We start from the raw sequence: 17,318 nt of genomic DNA, 5'->3' as shown, positions 1-17,318 counted from the left end.
ATGTGATCCCTCCAGTACTGGAATTCATAAGCAGTGGCTGAAAGCTAAATGTACATTATATCTTAAATATTCCAAAGACTCAAGAAGAAAATAGCATTAGTAAGGCAGAAGCTAATATTCTGTGCTTACTTCTTCAGTAAGAACACTGTGCAGTCATTGAGAATCTGCTGCTGTTTACTTGCAAAATACTTAACTGACATACATATGAATTTTATTTTTGAGGAAAACTCATACGCTAAAAGAAATGCTGACATCACCAGGAAAATATTTTCACAATGCTTGTTTCCTCTTACAGCTGAGGGAGGCTGTCCTGATACCACATTCATTGAAGATGCAGTGCAAGAGCTTCTAAAAACTCGCCGCATTCTTAAGTGTTCTTATCCATATGGATTCTTTTTGGAGCCTAAAAGCACAAAGAAGGAAATATTTGAACTTATGCAGGTAATACATGCGTATATTTTGCTTTTCTAACGTTACTCTTTTTTTTTTTTTTTTAATACTACTACCAGTGTCTTTTTGTCATTTTTGTAGTGTAAAACTGATCTACTGATTTTGTATTTGTAACCAAGTTTGGAAAATTAGCCCACTTCTATTACTCTGTGACACAGTAGCTTTTAGTTCAATTTTTAAAAACAACGCTTTGCTGCAAGGGGAAAGAGATAAGGACAGGTGGCGGGGGAAAGGAAGAACATCATTTCCTGTTCATCTGCTTTCTGAGGGTAACATTTTAGTTACAGTCTTCATCTCCTCTAGCTCTTCTTGTCTTTACCTACTCATGTGTCTGACAAGTGGGTGGGGGCAAAACTGGGGGTGTACCTGGGTGGCAGTGGCATCAGTGGCAGGGGCTGCCACCTCCTTTCCTTTCCTTCAGGGCCTCCGAAGATGTTCAGTATTTGTGAGTGCAGGGAAGCCGTGCTCCAGGCTGGAGGACAGCATTTAGGTTGGTAAAAGGGTAGGCTAGAGGACAAACATTTTGGGTTATTTTGGTATTTCAAATGGTATTTTCAGGAAAATAGAGATAATTCTGCTCGGTATTTATGGTGTAGAGCTCTCCCTTGTTTGCATTTCACTGTAAAATTATGTTACTTATTAACTATTGCAGACAGACCTAGAAATGGTCACTGAAGACCTTGCACAGAAAGTGAACAGGCCTTACCTTCGGACTCCTCGCCATAAAATCATCCGGGCAGCTTGTCTTGTGCAGCAGAAGCGGCAGGAGTTCCTGGCCTCTGTGGCCCGTGGCGTGGCTCCCGCCGACTCGCCAGAAGCACCCAGGCGCAGGTAACCCAACCAAAATTCTGGGCAGGTCAAATGATAGCTGCCAAAGCGCGTGAAGCTGCTGCCATTGCTGGAACGTGAGGTACAGTGGAGCTGATCAGCGTGGTGGCTGGAAATCACCGGGCAGTAATATTTTCTTGGACATTTGATCCTCGTGGAATTCCAGCTTTGCACTGAGGAAAAACATACTTGAGCATCACTGCTCTGTATGTTGTAACCTAAATTGCTACCCCATCTGTGCTGTATTAAGGAGTAGATGTCATGGCTTCCATTTCTCTTTTTGCCTTCAAGATTGTCACTAAATATCTGGTACGCTTCAAAAATCTTTAAGTATTTGCTAAAAATATCAGGCAGTTCTGGAATAGTCAACAATTTAATTGTATGGTTGTCTAAATTAATTTCAAGGTAAGAATTGAAGTAGAAGACTTGTTTAGAGTTACAGTTGCACTAGGGTTTAGATATTGATAGGTTTTGAAGCGCTGGAGGTTGTTCATACTTGTGCTACTTCCTAAACTTTATGATGTATCTCTTCATTTTATAGCTTTGCTGGTGGAACATGGGATTGGGAGTATTTAGGATTTGCATCCCCTGAGGTAAACTATTTCTTTTTAATTTTTTTAACTTAGTTCTGCATATTCTAGAAACAAAGGTATGATCGCAATCTGCATGAAGAGCTTCCGTATTTTGATTCAAAGCATTTCAAGTTGGTTTAAGCTTACTGTTTTGTTTCTTCCACAATAGAAGGAAATATATTAATCACTAATTGTGCAATGCCTCTAATATGGATATAGTTATTTTAAGGTGGCATTAGACAAGCTGAGTTGTATTCATCATTTTCCAAGTAGATAACCAGTTTTATAATTGTATATAAACTGGTGTCTGTGTGCTGGGGAACCTTACAGTAACAAATATATGAAATTGTATAGATTACTTTCGAACGCAACATCAGTTCAGCACATCTTGACAAAAAGTCTAAGAAATTTCCATCCTCCTGTAATAACAAAAACATAACAGGCATATGCCTAAATATTGTTAACTACTTGAAATGTTTCTTTTTACTTTTATTTATTGAAGCAGGATGGAAATTACATACTTAAATGAGATGAGCTTCTGCTACTTAACCAAGAATGAAAATTATAGTTTTTAAAGTTAATATTCCGTTATCTTTATATATAGGAAAGAGTAAATAATTTTTGAGACTCTGCACTAAAATAATGAGAAGGTTCCTATAAAGCTTTCCTTTATCATCTTAATTTTTATTCAATATTTTGAGAACATTAGATTAAAGCATTCAGTTGGGAAGGAAACTTCATTTCAACATTTCCTTGGTGCTGTTTTCTTTCTAGCTACTCATTTTAAAGCATCCTGGAAAACTCCATGTACTCTTTCTATATATTTCCTTTGCTATTGTTGTTGGTGAGCATCACACTGGTGAGAAAATAGCTTCTTGCTTCTCTACAAAAGATCAACTTGCTTCTCCTGTCTAGTTCCTTTAGTCTTTGCTTTTGAAATAATTCCACATTTGATAATGTCAAACTCACTGTGATGTTACTGTATCATCAGTGGAACTGGTTATGAGAAAAAGCTGATAAGCAATATGTTGATAAGCTGTTTAGCAGTAGGTGCCATTGCAGTCATGCTTAGGTGATTGCTTATGAGCTTTTATGATTTGCCTAAATGTGATGCTGTGTGATGCAAGTTGGTTTCTTTGCTACATAGCTGTCAAGGATACTTGCAACCACCTATCCTAAAGGAATTGTGTTGAATTAAGAGCAGTCATCTTTGTTTTAGTGAGTTTCACTAAGGGTTTTTTTTACATAGAGCTGTACTTTTACTGACAAGTAGTAGAATTACTGTGTATACCAGATTATTACAGAAAACAAAATCTTACTGGTTTTAGCAAGGAACACTGCTTACTGTAGACCATTATGTGAAACTATGATGTTCCTACCCAACAAAATTAAAACTTCTTTTGCTCACATGTATTTGTTGCTCCAAGTAATCAGAAATAAATTTTTATCAGGAGTAATTAAGATGTCTTTCTAAGGGTTAAAAAGCAACCAAAACTTAAGTGGCTGTTGGTAAAAATACTTTTTTACTGCAAAGAGATGAGAGATAAGATCTGATATGATTAATAAATCTTAGTGTTCAGTGATTGCTTCCCATTATTCCTTGTCTGATTCACAGTAATACATATTTTATAAGTAATTCAGTTGTACTGTTCCATATCAAGTTTTTATTTTCATTTTTCATACCAGATTTTGGTTTGGGGCGCTACCATTTAGGAAATCCCTGAGCTCCCTAGGAGCTGGAAGAATATTTTAAAGCAGAATCACTTCATGTTTGTCCTGGTTTTTATGCTGTCTCATAGGCTAACAAGCATATGCTACTAACGCTGTTGAAGACAGATCATTGGCCTAAATACAGCTTTTGTCAAGTACAGCTATTTTCCTGTTCTTACAGTTTTCTTACACAGATAAAAATCTGCCCACAATGATGATTTTGTGATCTTTTTTTTTTTTTTTTTTGCCTTGCATCTGTCATTATGACTAAGAACCTGGTCTGAAACTGTTCAGGGAAAGACAATATACCATCATAATATCATCAAAATTAAGTAGTAAGGTTATTGTGTAAGAGAAATTACACTTCTGGATTTAAGTTTTAGATACTTCAGATGTTGAGAGATTCTAGGATGAAAAGTTAATGTAAGAAAGGAAAGCTAATGGTAGGTAGTTATCCTTCCCAGTTCATTCGGCCAAATGAAGCTTTTGGATTACAGATTTCTCAGCTTGGGGCTCAGGGAAATAAACAGCAATAATCTTTTCTGAAGAGAAGAGCTAGTACCTGCGTGTATATTTTTATTGCCTTGTGTAAATGAATAACTGAAATTAACGAAAGATCTTATCTACCCAGTCAAGTTCAGTGTCATCTGTACTAACCAAAAAACGTTATCTGGAAATTTGCCTTCAAAGCAAAAAATCAGTCTCTTATTAATAGGAAAGACATGGAAATCAAAGCATTTATTTCCAAGTATTAAGATAATTAACTTTTGGGATGTTATGTTCATGTGGTCAAAAATGAGTCTTTTCCATAAACGTTATATAAACCGTCTTCAGTAAATTCATATAACATGAGAAAGTACAGGCTGCAGGAGTTAAAATCTGTGTGGTATGGCTCATTAACCGCTCAAGTTAAGCAAAAAATAAAGGAGATTTGTAATTCATGGAATAAAAATCCATCAAAACCTGTTCAGTCGAAGAGTATCAGCTGTGGCTTAAGAAGTTTCTGAGGCATAGCAAAGTGTCCTGGAGGCTGGGAAGAGCGTAACAAGTCCCAATGTATGTTTGCCAGCTTTCTATGGTCTTCCAGAGGTTATTTTATACTGGCAGTTGCTGGTACAGGGACTCTGAGTTAGTCTGTTGGTCTAATTCAGATTAATTATTTTTATGCTCTAAAATCACTAGGTATATATTTATTAAACAGTGTGTGTGTGTGTATATAAAGTTTGGCATCAAAGCTTTTAAACAAAAATATATACTTGGTATTCTTTAAAAAGGGAGATTGCAAGTATTAAAATGTCAGTAATATGTCAAGTATTTTTATTTGCTAATTCATTATTTTATAGGTTTAGGCTTACCTTGGAATTTTTTTTATTATTTATGTTAAGCATTGCATGATATAACTTGCAATTTATTTTTCTGAAAACAGGTGATTTTATAATGTACATATAAAATCACACATTTTTTTATAAAAATGTGGTGCTTGTTACATCAGAAAAATATTTCTGCATGCTGCCCTGTATTTTGTAACCTTTGGTTTATGCAGGAATATGCTGAATTTCAGTATCGGAGGAGGCACAGACAGCGCCGACGTGGAGACATGCACAGTCTGCTGAGTAATACTCCGGATCCTGATGACCCCAGTGAGAGTACATTAGGTATGTTCTGCCTGGTGCTAGGTTTTTTCTTTTCCTGCTTCAGAAATTGCTAGTAGTGACCACAGTGTGTGTTCTTCTGTGGACACACTTCAAAGAAGTTTCATATACATTGCTGTATTTTCCAGGATACATCATAAAGGGTTATTTTTGTATTTTTGTATGTGATCTTACAAGGGTTGCTGAGTTCATTATGGCTGCTCTTCTTTTTAAAGAGAAATACATTGATCTTCCCACGAACAGCTCCTCAGCTACTTAGGGCAGGTTTGCTTTTCTGAAGAAATTCTGAAGGGCGCATACTTCATATGACAGTCTTACCCATATAGCAGCTCTTTTATGCCAATTGAAAGGAGACCAGTTCTGCATAAAGAGTTGGAAGAGGGTTCCCCTGCTACATGGCCTGCTGACAGGTGGTCATAATGCTGTATTCCAAAACACTGCAGAGGAACTCCTGTATTGGCAAAGACAGCCAAGAAACAAGTCGCCATGGGCTATGGCTTCCACCGTGCTGCTTTTCTAAGCAGTGCTACGGCTGGTAGCACCGTACCTTAAGGTCACTGTAACTTGGCTGTCTGGGCTGTTCTGCCAGGACCTTTGCAACAGTACAAAAATAGCTCAAACCCAAATCATCCCGTGACACTGTTTCTTCAGTGCTACTAGTTGTGTGCTCGGTGGCTAAGCCACGCTGCAGAAACTCTAATTGCTGTGTCTCATGAACTTAGGTCCTATACATAGCTTGTCCTCTAAAAACAAAAAAATCCTTTCCTGAGGAGAAATAAGCAAATGCGTTCTTTATTTTAGAAACTGTAAAAAGAATTTTGGTGAGCTTTGGTCCTTCCCTATTACACATATAAAATGCAAACCCATCTTGTTAGTTTGAGGACTAGAATTTGACTGAACAGTTGGATATTGTAGTGATGACCAGTGCATGCTGTTTGTCTGCCCTTACTTCATTTTGAGTTTTGAAATGGAAAATTGAGTTTTCCATTTTATTTTTATTATGGAGCAATTTTTCTAGAAACAGCATTTTACTACTTTCCTTTTTTTTGTTGGTTGTTTTAAGAAAACAACAATGTCAATAATTGCTGAGGTATACACTGATGACTCCACTCCTAATTGTGCAGCAATGTTATGGTAAAAATTAATGTAATGTCAGCATTACAGCTGAGTTGTTGTAAATGCATCCTGTATCGTGTCCATGTGCAGTATTTTTCAGGACTTTCCATAAATCATGTATGTGCCTTAGAAGCACTTTGCCCCTCCTGCCAAAGGGCTCATGCTCCTGATGGCGTACCCCATCCTTTCGAAGAGAAGAAGGGTATCGAGAGCAGAAAGGCACAAATGAGCCAGGCAGTCACTCCTGAAACAGTGGGCCTGGTGTTTTGCCACTGCGTAAGAGTTGGTGTGGAAGGTTCTGGATTATTTCATTCTGAATGAATAAAGGAGTAAAATTGCACAGCTGGAATCCAAAAGGAAGGAAGAGATTCTCTGACTAAATAATAGTGGAGAAGGCTTCCTCACTGGCTCTTCAACTGTTTTTGTTTCAATTGTCCAAACAGACACTCAGGAAGGTGGCAGTAGTAGAAGACATGGCACATCCATGGTGAGTTCAGCTTCTATGGGTATTCTGCACAGCTCTTCACTTCATGACTATACCCCTGTCAGTCGCTCTGAAAACCAGGATTCTCTTCAGGTATCTCTCCTGATCTGTTTTCCATACTCTCTGCTTGCTTGGCTTCCACTGGTCTGCTTTTCTGTGTCATTTTGTCTCTCTCCAAATCTTAATTCTTCCGTGAGAAAGGGAGAATTTAGGACAACAGATTATACATTCACACCGGTAAGAACTGTTTAAGCAATTGCTAGTGGTAACAGTATCACCTTTTAAATTCTGTTAACTGTGTCAGTAAAAATTGATTCTGATAAATGGCACATAGGGATAATGAATTAATTTCAGATTTGAGCCCAAATTACTTTTCATCCAAAATATGTAACAAGATGAAAGTTTTATTCTGAAAGCAACCTTTATGTATTTCCACAGGCTCTGAGTTCTTTGGATGAAGATGACCCAAACATCCTGCTAGCCATTCAGTTATCATTACAGGAATCTGGCTTGGCCATAGATGAAGAAACTAGAGACTTTCTAAATAATGAGGCATCTTTAGGAGCAATAGGTACCTCTTTACCTACAAGATTGGACTCTGCTCCCATAAGTATAGATAATCCCAGAGGCGCGTTGAGCAGCTCTGAGCTGTTAGAACTTGGTGACAGCCTGATGAGACTAGGTGCAGGCAATGATCCCTTTGCAGCTGATCGTCTTCATTCACACCCCTGCAGTGATACAAGAAGTGGATTATATTCAACATCTAGTGATGCTGATTCCAGCAGTCAAGATCCCAATACCAATGAAAATCTCCTTGGAAATATTATGGCCTGGTTTCATGACATGAACCCACAGAGTATTGCTCTGATCCCCTCAACAAGTACAGAAACAGATGAGGAGTCACAGCAACCCAGTACTGAAGATGGGTCAGCAGGGCAACCAAACCTTATAGACAGAGGGCTGGAGCCTCAGGAAGAGCATGCACTGTTTGAGGATGCACTCAAAAACGAAGGCAGAGGAACGCAAACAGAGGAAAGCACTTCTGAAGAAAACATTATTCCAGGTGAAATGGTATCACAAAGTGGTGATAACCACAGGGGAGTAACAAGCACCCTAGATACTTCAGGAGATACTTCAAGTCAGACTCCTCAAACCTCAAGTGAATGGATTGAACATGTGCATCTGGTATGAATAAAAACTAAATCTGGAGTAAGTGAGTGGCAGTGACAGATGGTACAGTATGTGGAGTAAGCATTATGGAGGCTTTGATCCACATAATTGCAGCTCAGTTGTAACCACTGACATAACAACAGATATTTAGGAGTTCTCTTGAATTGTAGTTCTTTATAATAATGTGAACCTTTCAAGGAATATCCTTTGCATTTAATTAGGTAGTACTTGCCTTTTTGCTCTCAAGAAAAAGGAATAAGTAGGTTGTGTTCCACATTCCTAATACAATGCAGCATCTGTTTAGCCTTAGGTTGATGATCCTTAACTTGAAAGTATGGATTAAAGGCTTACACTGATTATTTTGGTTGGTTTTCCTAAGAAATAGTTTATTCCATTTTTTAGAACTCATTCTTTCACCAAAGTAACATTTAGCAGTTCATTTGCATTTTGTTTTTGTTTTCCGTATCTTTTCCTTACTCACTTCTCATTTTTGTTAGCAGTGTGAACAGAGGTATTTAATGCTTCTCTTTAGTACTGCTCCAGGAACACGTTTTAGGGGATATTCTTTCCCATTAAAATCAAAGACTTTTTCATGTCTATTTACAGTCCAAATGTGCCAAACTGTGAATAGTTAGCTGGCAGTAGCCTAACAAAACAGTGCAGTGTTACTCTATCAAACTAATCCCACAATTCTTAGCAATGATGAAACCACTGGGTAGCATTGCTTCTCTAAATTTAACTGGCATGTGTTGCCATGGTGACTGCATTTAATTAAATGTAGCCTGTATCTTAAGTTAATAAAACCTAATGCTGCTGTTAAACAGTTATTTTAAATATTAAAATACAGTGAGTTAGCAACAGCTATGCTGTATTTTAAGAGACACTTTAACGGAAGTGCAATCATAGTTATTTGTTTTCATAATTCTACAAAGCATTCTATGCACTAATAGTGCAATTACTTTTAATGATAACATTTTATAAAAATACAGGAATACAGAATTTTCATATATTAGCCAGTCCCACACTTAAAGTTCAGATAACACATTCTGCTCAACATGTTATGGTGCCTTTGCCTAACCCAACTGGATAGTTGCCACAGTTAAACAAGTAATTAAAATTCAGTGTCTGTTCTGGAGTAACTATGCTATTAATTGCAAAGACCTCCATAAAACCACCCATGGCCTTGCCTTTACAGTAAATAACTAAATGTTCAGTCAGTGTTTTTGCATAAACAAAACACTGCTAGGTATTTGTTCAATTGCACAATATTCATTTGCTGTGTGATTACTGTTTAGTGTAAAAAAAAAAAAAACAAAAAAAAAAACAAAAAAAAAAAACCCAAACAAAAAACAAAACAAAACAAAAAAAAAACCACAAAACCCCCTTTTCCTAGTTGTTGTACCGTGAAAAAAAAATACCGGTTTTAGATTTGCTTAAAAGCATCAATCTACAGTTAGTGAGATACAATGGTACAGTATGTAATTACAACTAGAGTAAATTGTTCAAATGGCTGTTTTAATTACATATAATCAAAACTTGTCATAACACAAGCAAATTACATACACTCCATTTTAAGTTTTGCTTAACTGTTACCAGAGATTTGTTGATATGATATAAAGTTTATTACTACTGAGTGTGTATAGGCAAGTGTCATGATAGCAAAGTTTATGTATTGATTACTGTGAGTTCAAGTGAGTGTTTTGGTAACTAATTCATGCAAATCCAGCTTTTGAACCTTGCAGTCACAAGGTTCATATTAGTAAAAAAAACGAAGTAAGAATATTTTACCCTTACCCCATAAAAACCTTGTTCATTTTGCAAGCATCTTTAGAGACAACGGAATAGAATAGTCTGAACTCATTTTCCAACTCTTCCTCTAGCCACCCTACTCCTGACATAGTCATCATGAACCTTTGGACATCTTTGAAAAATACCTATTTAAAATTGTTCTGTGGTATGAAATCCTTCAACTAAAACAGTTCTTCATGAACTGTCATCATGAATTGGTCTGAAAGTTGTTTAACTGGCATAGCTTCCTTGAATTGTAATTTCTGAATAGAAAGATTCTCACAAAAAGATTGTGTATTGCGTTGAGATGTCTTGCAAAGTTACAGTAAGATATGTAAGAGTGCTCTCTGTGAAGATAGTGAAGTTTGTGGGTTCTGGTTTTTTGTAATTTGGTTAGGTTGTGCAGTATATCCATTGTTCCCGTGTTACTCTTACAAGCATGAAATTAGCCTATTAAATTTGTATTTTCTTGGTACTTATTTTAACACCATAGTCATTGACTTTACAATTCAAAAATAAAGTTTGGCAAGACTATTTTGTAAACCTGTTAATTTTATAATGTAAAAAAATTACTCTAACCTTGAATTGTTATTTGCACTTTCATAGTCTATACTTGATACATTCCCACTTTATATACAAGTAGGATACTACAACCATGTAGACGTTTGGCCAAATGAATGCTGTTAATAATATGTAAAATTCTTTGATTAAACATTTATTACTTAAACTAATTACGTTCTGTTTCATTACATTTTAGACTTACTGTAGCAGATTTTTAAGACTGATGACAGACATTTTTAGGATATGTTCAGTCCTGTGCCAGATTAGCTGGGGACCATATAGTAAGTTGAATGTTTTGATGTGTAAAAATAAGGTACTTATTAAGCTTTGAAAACAAAATCTAAAATAGACAATCCTATCTTAATTGCTACTCCATACTGTGCACTTGTTTTTTTGCAGGGAGTATTGTCATTACAAATAGTGGTGTTAAAGAGAGTAGGGGGACTAATTTTTGAGGAAGATCCTGTTAATTAATGTTACTTAAGTGCCACTTAATACTGAGTCTCCATTGTTACCAGGAAATTCCAGACTGCCTACTGCCTCTGTGATGTTAACAGGCACTAAACTAATCTATTCATTGTTACAGTAATTTAATTAGCTTCCTCCAACAAGCATGCCAAGATGCTGGAGAGCTCCTAAAACCCGATCTAGAAAGTTGGATTAGTCACTGTAAGGCACTTGCCATCACCTGCTGCTGTGGTGTCACTGCATATGCTGCAATTAGCAAGCGCTGAGCTTTACTGAGAGCATGAGTACCACAGGAGAGATTTTGGGGTTTATGGAAGCTAGAACATACTAATAGATAGACAAATTTAAAACATATTTTCTGAGGTGTTTAAAATCACAACATGCTTCAGAATCGGACATCCCCACAGCCCAGTTTCAGAGACCTGTTTATCGTTGATTTCACCATTACCATCTCTTCTCTCCCAGCACAACAAGGCTGTAATACTCATAGAGGCTGGGAAGAATGGAGGAAGCCAAACGTGGATGTAATAACTACTTTTTTTACTAAAAATTGTGTAGACAATCTAGTCAAAATTAGCCAATATACCGATTATTGTCCTCATTACTCTTCTGTAGATCAGCCAGATGTGGAAACTTGCAAGAGGTAGAGAAGCCAGTGATGACACAAAAGTGAGTTGTCATTTGCACCATTTCATCCTTTTAACTGAAGCATAGAGCACAAGATGTGCATCAGAAGGAGATGGATCCCCTGTAAATACTGCATAAAGCTGTGGTTCCTGTCAGTCTTTGTATGAGGGCGAAGGAATGAAGGCTTGACTCTGCAATGATAGGCTTTCTTTTCATTTCAAAAATAGGCAAGTATAGAATTCATACTATTCTCCAAATACATAACAATATAAAACAATTTCAGTAGTTCATAAAAAATTACTAGAAGTAGAACATGGAGTAAAGAAAAAAATGTTTCCTAACTTAATTGCAAAGCCCTTTTTTCCTCAGCTTTTCATAGATGCTTACGGTTACTTCTCACCAACAAAATGTTAAAGCTAATTGTTAACAGAATGGTGTTATTTTAAAATTATGCAGGTCTTGATCGTTACAGAAGTCCTTTCTGCAGTGAAATACAAACTTGAAAAGGTGTTTTACATACATATATATATATTTTTAGGTCATTTTCATGAATATCCAGATAAATGGAATATGAGCAAGAAAATATTTAATATATCCAGGTAGATGTTCAGTACTGCAATTTATGTAATCTTCATGATTCAGATTATAGTGATTTTTCATCCAAGCATAAGTGTCTTGTCCACCCCAAGACAGTGGAAAAAAAAGATGGGGGATTTTATCTTCAGGTTTTTACATAAGAATCGTTCACTACATAAGAATGATTTACCTTTACATAAATAGTTTTAATAATAGTTTTTAAGGAGTATTTATTGGTCTACAAACCCAGGTGTTTTTGTGTGAGCAGCAGTGAACATAACTATGCAAATTATTCATCAGTTATACTTTGGACACTGCATCTTCTGCTCTAATTATTAGATCAATTTTATATATAATAATCTATTTGAAAAAAGGTCTGTCTTAGTACCATTTTTACTCTGCAAATGCCAAAGTCAGTCTTGCTGTCTACATTTGTTAGCATGACAGTCCATGTAGCCAACATCACCACCTTTAGGAATGCAAACAAACAGCACTGTCATATTAATTAGCTAGCCAAGTTTCACTAATATGATTGCAAAGAATACTGGAATTTATACCTGTCAGAACAGAAAACTTTCTTTTTTTTAATTTTTTTTTAATTTCAGAATGTAAAGAAAAAACCCACTTATTTTTAAATTAGTGGTCTTTTATTTTCTGTTCAGGCATCTGGAGTTTGAGGCCCTCCTTCTGACCATGATGTCTTTACACAAAATTCAGCAGGAGGCACCACTTAAAATTCCAGTTCTGTTTTTTGGAGTATATACAGACAGTGCTAGTGAGCACAGCAGTCCAGATTCTCCTTGGCTATAATTTAGCCATCCAATCCCATACTCCATTATTTTAGATTCTGCTCTGGAAGGCAGAAGAAATTGGTACTCTGATGGTCTAACTAAAAACCCATTTACTCTATTTGTACAAAGTGAGCACAATACACATGGTACAGAAAGAGACAGTAGACCTTTATGGTGTACATGTTTATTTATTATACCAGGAGATATGTAAGATACTTAAAGTACCTTCCCCTTGACATATAGCCAGTCTTGATGGATTTTTGCAGCTTCTGCTACCATATAGCTCTTCTCCAAAACAGTGTTAAGAGATTTAAATTAGGTAAGTCTGTGAGGTAGGACCAGAATAGACTATATCAAAATACTGAATATCACTTTGAATAGATTATATCAAAATACTGAAAACTACTGTTCAAATAGGGCATAACCTGTTTGTAGCTACTCTTAGAAAACGAAAGGACAAAACATTTTTTCATAAATGATCTTACTCTGCTCTGCAGACTCACATTGGAAATCTTTGCATAACAAATTGCTATTTTGTTTCAGTGTAAAGAAAAATGTGTCCTCTTATAATTTCCTATTACATGGCTATTTTCATGTTTGCCAGGCCTTCAAAGTTCTGCTTGAGCACAGGGCTTCTGCTGTATCAACACAGCACAGCAGTCCAGTTTCATCTTTGAAGAAACTTCAGTGAACTCAAATAAGGAAGAGTGTAGTTCTACATTCCATTGTAATAACAATGTAGAGAAAGGTTGAAGTTCACGAACAGAGCCCGACAAGGAATAAAACGGGGATGGTGGGAAAAACTCACGGACTAAACCATGGAAAAGAATCCTAGGCAAGTTTGAACTGGCTGCAGAATCCAACAAATGAAGCAACATGCTGCAAAGCTTCATGGAAAATGAGGTATACTTACAGTAGTCCCATGTACTCATGATTACACTTACCATTGCAGAATGACACAAAGAACGCCAAAGGCCACAGGTGCTAAGATCAGAACCAGGAACATTTTAGGTACTACAGTGAAGTCCCACTGGAAATAACAAAAGGAACTCGGACTCAGTTTATTGCCTGCTGCAGCAGGTCTTTTGACTAGTGTATGAAGAGACAAAAAGTCACAAAACTATACCATGAGCCTGGCACCTTTCAGGAGTCTGGAAAGGCTCTAACTACACAGTTCCTCAGAAACAGGGACTCCGTGTGCAATATACAGAACTACAGCCACAGAAGGACTTGAGCACTGCTTTAAAAAACACAGCTGATGTGGCATCAGAAGCAGAGGGGCAGGGAGCTGCTTACCTCAGAGGAAAAGTTCATAAAAACTACTACAGTGGCAATCCCAAGTCACCTGTTAGGTGCAGCTGACTCAAAAGGACAAACTTCTGTCAGGTTTTTTGAAGCTAATAAACTGGCAATGGTAAATAACTGAGGCTGGTTCTCATTCAGTATGAAATCTTACACAACTGGCAGATCTCCTTTATGTATTTTTACTAATTCATTGAAGAGAAAGTCTATGTGATTAACAAGTTAATTTACATGCATAGCAGGAACGTGCTTGTTGTGCCTTCAGGAATCGGTGCAGACTTGCAGCTGTCATACTGGCTTATAATGGAGACGTGAAAGCATTCTTTAACAAAACACATACATAAAGAAAATGTACTTCTATACTCACAGTTAAGGGCAATACCTACTTTTGTCACTAGTGCAGATAGACAATCCCAAAGTCATAAGTGAGGCTGCATCCAAGGACCACATCATTGCACCAGCATTTTAAAGGCTAAAACCCAAGTCTAAATTATTTTTAGTGGCAGTTTAGCAGAACCACCAATTAAAGTTTTGTTCAAAGACTTGCTTCAAAACTGATCCAAGATCTGCAAGAACTGTCAAAGCAGAAGCAGTAAAAGATACCCTGCTAAGCAGAAAGTCTGTACTACAGGATCCCCATTTACAAGAAGATACAATAGTGAAAAAGTGTCAGCTTTTACAAAAGTCAGTCAGTCCTGAGAGCCTGAACTGACAAAACAACAAGTGCAGACAGACTGACTTTTGTTACAAGGTGTGGTTTTGCTGTTCATGTATCACAGAAGCATTTTAGAGTACACATGAAGTAGCTCAGGAGACAGCTTTAAGGTGCTTTAAAAGAACAAAGTACTTGTGGTCATGCTTTACCTAGCCATGTCCCACAGGGCCAAAACCCAAAGACCTCACAAAATCTGGGCTAAGCGCTTGGCTCTACCACACACTTGAATGAGTAATTAAGACCCAGAAGTGGCAAACATAGATGCACGCTACTTATGCAAATGATAATTGTGCAGTAAGTTTCAAGACAGCATCATTTTTAGCTATGGGAATTGAGAGAATAAAACCTGCTTTTCTCACAAGAGACCTAATAAGTACAGAACCTTAGTACAGGACGATGTGGAAATGGCAAGTGCACCAGTCAGATTCATACCAAATTTACAAATTTACCAAATTAAATTAATTGCATTTAAAATGCAAGTATTTCTGGAGAAGCACTTCAGGTGCATCCTCTGCAGCTGACTGTGGAGCAGTGACACACGGAAAATCAGAATAAAGGATTCTTCAGTTGTGAACCAGCAGACTATAGGACAGCAGTAGGAATCTAACAGGAAGCAATGCAGTTAAATCCACCACTGCAGAACAATTCAGCTACTTGAGCAGAAGATACACAGAGTGTGCGTGGATGTGCATCACTTCAAATAAAAAAACACCCTTCCCAAAAGCTCCCAGTAAGAAATGATTCTGCAGCAACAGCCAGTGTGTCTCTTAAAAATTCACACTCCTGCTCCCCCAGTGCAGTCAATATTTTGTTTTCTCCACTTCTCTGTCCTGTCTATTTACATTTGAAGTCTCTCAGAGCAGGGATGGGTTATGATGACTCCAAAGAGCTTAGCCAAGAGCACACCTTTCTCTTATTGGGTCAAAAATAAAAAAAAAAAAAAAGTGGAAAGATGCATTAATTGGAGGAAAACATATTTACTCTCTGGCTCTAGCTGAGGTTACACTGTGCAAAATCCCTCAGTGAAGTCAGGCGTTTCCAATTCCAGTCAGGCCACAGACTAAGAGTTGCCTTTCAACCCACTTCAGCTTTAAAGAGAGGCTAGTTCTTTTAAGGAGAATCAGGAGATTAAAGATGATGCTCAAAATTTAGGATCAACATTGTAAAACTTGGGATCCTCTAGAGAGGGGTACTTTTAAGAAGTCCTCAGCCCCCATCCCCTGCTACCCGTAAGTACTCTGTATTCAGCAACTCTCAAATCAGAGCATTTCTGCTATTGCCTACATAATGAGTTAACTATCAAGTAACAAAAATCACTAGCCCATGCTAATTTTATTGGACATAACTACAATAAAAGACAGGCTGTTTTCAATTTTTGACAAAACATCCTAACCACTGGTCTTTCCATTACCTTTCAGGCTAGGTAGGGAGTGATCAAACAGCACTGAGAGCAATCTCTGCCTCTCCATCATGGTAGCTCTAACGGCCTTTCACAAGACCAACAGAATAATCATACTACGCACTGTAATCTGAAGTGGTTGTTTTATTGAGGTTCCGTTGAAATGACAGTCATTAATGAAGCTGCACTTTGACTTGTCAAGGAATACTGAAAACACTTTTCTGCCAACATTACGTAAATATGGTTGTCTAAACCCCACTGAATTATCTTAATTACCACCTCAAATTAGGGTTTTTAAAGCTTGAGGTTTGTTTTTTTCTATTCAAGTTATAATTTCAAAACTGAACAAAAAATCATGGTGGATAAGTTATCAGAACAACATACAGTAGCATATGTAATTAAGAATATAGAGATATATGTAAAATACATACATTCTACATTTGTGGCAGAAGAAAAGACTCTGCAGCTTTGTTTTGAAAAGACTGAAGGGGAAGAAACTGAGAGTGGGGGAAGTAGTAGAAAGGCTACAGCAAAACTGGTGTTGAAAAAAACCCCAACTATTTCCAAATTTACTTGTTATCCATTAACACTGTATCTCATAAACCTACAGAATAAAAGCCTTCACAAAGTATTAGGCACTCACTTGGGCAGAAATGGACACTGTTACTCACTTCTACTGCTTTTCTGTGCATACTAGTGATGCTATGCCAGCGTGATGGCACTGAGAGGGCCTGGGCAATGGAGAACTTCCGAGCTGGGTGGTTAGGAAGGCAGGTAGGGAGAAGCTGCAAAAAAAAGTGGTGGGAAGAGTTTAAAGGTCTCTGTGATCTCACTGATCTCCATGACAATCACACAAAACTACAGAGGGATAGATGAAAGCACAGGGAAGAACAGAAAAAAAACCAAAAAACCAGCCCAAGAACTATGAACAGCTTGAAAGAAGATGCAAGTAAAATAGGGTTTAAATCAAAAACAGGAAATAAATTTGGCACCTGAGATAAGAAAGTCAAAGCTGGTGTGAAAGAGAGGCATGCAGGAGGTTAAGCAAAGCTGCCCATGAGTCAGCACCAACCCAGGCATCCACTGCAGCTGCATGAGTGGAGCATCTG

The 17,318-nt window shown here is 37.2% G+C and overlaps 1 protein-coding gene across 4 annotated transcripts in view; it reads left to right on the top strand.

Annotated features, from left to right (window-relative positions):
• ANKIB1 (ankyrin repeat and IBR domain containing 1) overlaps positions 1-10,501 on the top strand; it is a 92,174-nt gene extending 81,673 nt beyond the window's left edge. For 2 of the 4 annotated variants that reach the window (XM_056335599.1, XM_056335600.1), the window contains exons 15-20: positions 296-441; positions 1,103-1,281; positions 1,820-1,871; positions 5,104-5,215; positions 6,772-6,905; positions 7,251-10,501. In XM_056335599.1, the coding sequence (XP_056191574.1) occupies positions 296-441; positions 1,103-1,281; positions 1,820-1,871; positions 5,104-5,215; positions 6,772-6,905; positions 7,251-8,003 (1,376 nt within the window). In that variant the 3' untranslated portion in view covers positions 8,004-10,501. The remainder of the gene's footprint in view (positions 1-295; positions 442-1,102; positions 1,282-1,819; positions 1,872-5,103; positions 5,216-6,771; positions 6,906-7,250) is intronic. The other 2 variants (XM_056335601.1, XM_056335602.1) reach the window with 2 other exon arrangements.
• Positions 10,502-17,318: the final 6,817 nt, after the last annotated feature.

Source organism: Falco biarmicus, chromosome 4 (assembly GCF_023638135.1).
Source record: "Falco biarmicus isolate bFalBia1 chromosome 4, bFalBia1.pri, whole genome shotgun sequence".
Lineage (NCBI taxonomy): Eukaryota > Metazoa > Chordata > Aves > Falconiformes > Falconidae > Falco > Falco biarmicus.
The sequence above is the reverse complement of the archived record's forward strand: the minus strand, read 5'-3'. Positions and strand labels throughout refer to the sequence as shown.